The 4,989-nt window shown below is 43.4% G+C and overlaps 1 protein-coding gene across 1 annotated transcript in view; it reads left to right on the top strand.

Moving 5' to 3' along the window:
* Nucleotides 1-552: 552 nt before the first annotated feature.
* The window catches only part of LOC138965137 (transcriptional repressor scratch 2-like), a 15,190-nt gene continuing 10,753 nt past the window's right edge, over nucleotides 553-4,989 (top strand). The window contains exon 1 of the mRNA XM_070337263.1: nucleotides 553-2,605. Coding sequence (XP_070193364.1) covers nucleotides 2,416-2,605 — 190 coding nt within the window. The 5' untranslated portion in view covers nucleotides 553-2,415. The remainder of the gene's footprint in view (nucleotides 2,606-4,989) is intronic.

Raw genomic sequence — 4,989 nt, 5'->3', positions numbered from 1 at the left:
AAACTAAGACATTTTAAAAAGCGTGCTCCTGTTGAAATACTAAAAGAAATACTAGAACGCGTGCATCTTTGTCAAAAGCCTATGAGACATTTTGGTTCTTTGGTTGTAGTACCTGTGGTGCCTACAGAGTGCGTCACGTGCATGCTTGAGCAGTCCCAAGGACGTGACCTCCTGTAGTGTAAACTCCTCCCTTAGTGTAAACTCCAGTTCTTGCAACGATCCGTTGAACTGCAAGCCTAAACAAGAAACCAGCCTCTATCATCCTGTTCATACCTTAGGACTAGTGCTTGATAGAATTGTTGGAACAGCTGTACTTTTTTTCAAAAGCCCTGATTGTTTTTACAGACAGAGAAACTTGTATGAATGCGACTTGACTGTATCAGAAAAACACCACTGTGTCCCAGCACAGTGTGAGACTGTCACCAAGAGCCACACGTGCAGAAACGTGTCCCGCGTGTAGGCTGCCAGAAATCTGGACATCAAAAAGGACTCTGTCTCCTAGCGCGGCAGTGTGTGTGAGGCTGTCATTCCGGCGTATCGTACGTGCAGAAACGTGTCCTCAGCGTAAGCCGCAGCCTGGAAGTTGGGCCGTGAGGCACCCTGTGTGTCCACAGTGATTCAGAGCTGACAGGCCCCGCTAGCTGCCAAGGAACTGTTGCTTGCCTGCTTTCTGCTGGCCACGGGGAATCGATGCCGCTCCATCGCTACACACAGGGAAACACCGAGACACAGACACAGAAATCAAGAGAGAGAGAACGGAGAACCACAGCTTCCATTTTGAGTTTCGATGCCGGACTGTGTCCTACCGAAATCATGATGTAGGCCTATGCAAGGGGACAGTTTTTCGGTGTTCTTCTTCTTGTTTCGTGCGTTGTTCTTTTTTCCGTTTTCACCGATTGGAGTGAAGGGAATTTGCATGAGTGCATTGTTTTGAGTGCTGGAGTTTTGTATCGCTTCCTGTGTCGAATAAGGTGCACTGTTCAAGAGAGTCGAAAAGAGTCGAAAAGGAGCAAAGTCCGACTTACGTATTATATACGTGATACCCGTGATGCAAGTCCATCGGCCTTAAAATCACTGCTTGCACTTTCAGTCAACAAGTTAGAACTGACCCTATGACATAGCAACAAGTCTGGAAAAGACATTTCTACGACACGATACATTTTTTTCAGTATAAGGTCTGGGCTGACTAACTTTACAGGAGCGGTTTTAGGGCAGTGGATTTATTGAGCCAGAAAACTTTTTTTGCGGCAGAACCTGTGCCGGGCGCGTAGGCTCCGGCAGTAAAGAATCACCTACCTACGTCACCCACACCGTATCGATCCCACGTGCAACACGGGACGCCAGCGTCTGGTCTCCGCCACGGCTAGAAGCAACAATTGCCCTCCGATAACTCCGCCGAGGGAGGAGGGAAAGGAGCAAGAAGAGGGAGGGCGAGCGTTGTGGAGGACGAGTGAAAAGAGAGAGGCAGAGGTCGCCCAGGAAATTACAAAGAGGATTCCACACTCCAGCAGACGCAGGGAATCCAATTTGTGTCCCCGCAGGAAAGAGAGACTGAGGGAGGACCGTGGTACCGAGATCCGTGAGGTCCTGTGTGTGTTGTGTGGCTAGACAATCTGCTGAGCTTCACAGAGAAGAGCTAGCTGTCTGGACAGGTCTCATCACACGCCGCTGACTTCTCTCCTCTCTGTGTGATCCGCTTGCACGACTTTACTGTCCTCTCCGTGATCCTGTCCATGTCCTCTATGGTGACTGTCCACTGATGCGGCTACAGAAATCAGCACCTGTTCTATCCTCAAACGTCTACTTTTGCTGACTTTTGCCCTGAACTTTAATGAGACGTACAAAGATTTGAACGAACGTTTTTTAAGTTTGAGTTCATTTCATTATTCCTGAAATGCATCACCAGACGCAACAGGCAAGCAAGCAGGTGTAATACGTCTAGTCTCTGAGACTTTAGTTATCATGCTCATACACTTTTCGAGGAAATCCTGTGCAACAAGAGTTTCGGAAGAATTTCTTAAAAAATTGAAGCCAGTCTGACTACGACATTTTTGCGAGTTTATGCAAAACCCAAGACACTTAATCAAGGATCGTTCGTTCTGCGCGCTGCAGACTGCAATGCTACATAGCAGTCACAGCTTCAACCTGAAAAGTATTACAGCAGCAGTAACCTTTGACTTTTAGTGCCTCCTGAAACACGGTTGTGAGTCACTACTTTACGAAGACTTTTACAATCCACTTGAGTTCACCTCTAAGTTTTCAGCGCCTAAACTACCTTTGAATTTGTTAACTGTTTCACAGGAGCTGAACCACTAAATGAAAAGGAGACACACACATAATTGTCTCAGGAACAGGAATATAGATTGCAGGAATAATTCTCCGTCCAGCTAAGCAGTTTCACTCCACAGCCTCAAGATGCCTCGGTCGTTCCTGGTGAAGAAGTCTTTGAAGGGAGAGGACGCGGGTTACCATAGCTACAGGGTGCGGGAAGCATACGACCACGATGTTCTGGACGTGAGCCTCAAGGCCGTGACTCCCTACACTCCCTACACTCCTCCAGCACTCCCCGCGGCTGCCGTGCCTCTCACAGTGCGTGTTAATAATGGTGAGTTCTCTTTTTATATTTAGTCAAGTTTTGACTAAATATTTTAACATCGAGGGGGAATCGAAACGAGGGTCGTGGTGTATGTGCGTGTGTGTGTCTGTGTGTCTGTGTGTCTGTGTGTGTGTGTGTGTAGAGCGATTCAGACTAAACTACTGGACCGATCTTTATGAAATTTGACATGAGAGTTCCTGGGTATGATATCCCCGAACGTTTTTTTCATTTTTTTGATAAATGTCTTTGATGACGTCATATCCGGCTTTTCGTGAAAGTTGAGGCGGCACTGTCACGCCCTCATTTTTCAACCAAATTGGTTGAAATTTTGGTCAAGTACTCTTCGACGAAGCCCGGGGTTCGGTATTGCATTTCAGCTTGGTGGCTTAAAAATTAATTAATGACTTTGGTCATTAAAAATCTGAAAATTGTAAAAAAAAATAAAAATTTATAAAACGATCTAAATTTACGTTTATCTTATTCTCCATTATTTGCTGATTCCAAAAACATATAAATATGTTATATTCGGATTAAAAACAAGCTCTGAAAATTAAATATATAAAAATTATTATCAATTTTTTTTTTTCGAAATCAATTTAAAAACACTTTCATCTTATTCCTTGTCGGTTCCTGATTCCAAAAATATATAGATATGATATGTTTGGATTAAAAACACGCTCAGAAAGTTAAAACAAAGAGAGGTACAGAAAAGCGTGCTATCCTTCTTCGCGCAACTACTACCCCGCTCTTCTTGTCAATTTCAACACTGCCTTTGCCATGAGCGGTGGCCTGACGATGCTACGAGTAAAATGGCATTGCGTTTCATTCTGTGAGTTCGACAGCTACTTGACTAAATATTGTATTTTCGCCTTACGCGACTTGTTTTTATTTGTCTTGATTTGTTTTTCCTTGTTATTGATTCTTGTTCTTTCTGTGCTGAAGAAATTGGATAACGGAATAACATTCTGCCACTTTGTTTCCTCCCTGCTTTTCTCCCTGCTTTTCCCCAGTTTTCTTTTTTTTCTTTCTTTCTTTCTTTCTTTCTTTCTTTCTTTCTTTCTTTCTTTCTTTCTTTCTTTCTTTCTTTCTCTTTCTTTCTTTCTTTCTTTCTTTCTATTTTTCTATCTTTCTAATTAAAGTTTTTTTTATCAACTTTGTTTGCCTTTTGTCACACAGAGTCTTTTGTCACACAGAGTCTTTTTTTCCATGAGTAGTTTTGTTTCTTTGAGAGCGAGTTTATCCTTGAAGGGATTTCTTCGAAGAAGTCAGTATAGATAGCAGAAGATCAGAGTTGTTGTGGTGACTGCAAATGTGACAATAGCAACGATCTCTTTTAGTCTGCAAAACCAAGTCCTTTAATTACAACGACTTGTTCTGTGTCAAAGACGGTGACGTTTCTGGTTAGGTGTGCTGGACTGAAGGTGTTGATTAGATTCCATTCTCACCTTGTGTCAATTAAAACAGTCAATTTGCATGTCAGATTCGGCGGGGGAAAATATGCATCTTTAAGACCCTCGCTGACAACCACAAGCGATCAGACTCAAGGACAAACTATAGGAGCAGGTAACTACCTCATACCTGGATAAGTTCCTAACATCCCACTACTTTCTCTTGAGACTTATGGATTAGTCATTTTCCGAGATAGTCAAGCAAATGTTGAGTCATGTCAACGTTTTATCACTTGCTCTCTCTGTGACTCTCTCTGTGACTCTGTGACTCTGTGACTCTCTCTCTCTCTCTCTCTCTCTCTCTCTCTCTCTCTCTCTCTCTCTCTCTCTCTCTCTCTCTCGCTCTCTCTCTCTCTCTCTCTCTGTGACTCTGTGACTCTTTCTCTCTGACTCTCTCTCTCTCTTTCTCTCTCTCTCTCTCTCTCTCTCTCTCTCTCTCTCTCTCTCTCTCTCTCTCTCTCTCTTTCTCCCTCTCATTCTCTCTTTCTTTCTCTCTCTCTCTCTTTATGTCTATCTCTCTTTTTCCCAATCCTTCCCTCCCGTCATCACTCTCACTTTTAAAACACATACTCATTAAACTGTTTTCAAGATAAATCTTTTTTTCATAAAATCCTTCATCATATCTTTTGATTTGCCTGCTGTTTAAAAAAAGTTCTTGATACAACAATCTCTTATTTTTCCTGTCAACTGTGGTTAATTATCCTCCCTTTCACGGTCTGTATTTTTTCATACAGTAAATCGATGTTTCTTAGGCTCGGATGGCGTGTTGGCTTTTTTGCACAAAGTGTGATGGGTGCACAGGTTAATTAAGTCTTTGGGGGGATGGTGTGCCACCTGCGCTAAGCCCTACGCCGAATGGTAAAGGTGGGGCGACAAGGACTGAGGGGGAGAAATGTGTGTATGTGCGTGCGTGGGTGTGTGGGTGAATGTGTGTGTATGTGTGTG

This window comes from Littorina saxatilis, linkage group LG1 (assembly GCF_037325665.1).
Source record: "Littorina saxatilis isolate snail1 linkage group LG1, US_GU_Lsax_2.0, whole genome shotgun sequence".
Taxonomy (NCBI): Eukaryota; Metazoa; Mollusca; class Gastropoda; order Littorinimorpha; family Littorinidae; genus Littorina; species Littorina saxatilis.
The sequence above is the reverse complement of the archived record's forward strand: the minus strand, read 5'-3'. Positions and strand labels throughout refer to the sequence as shown.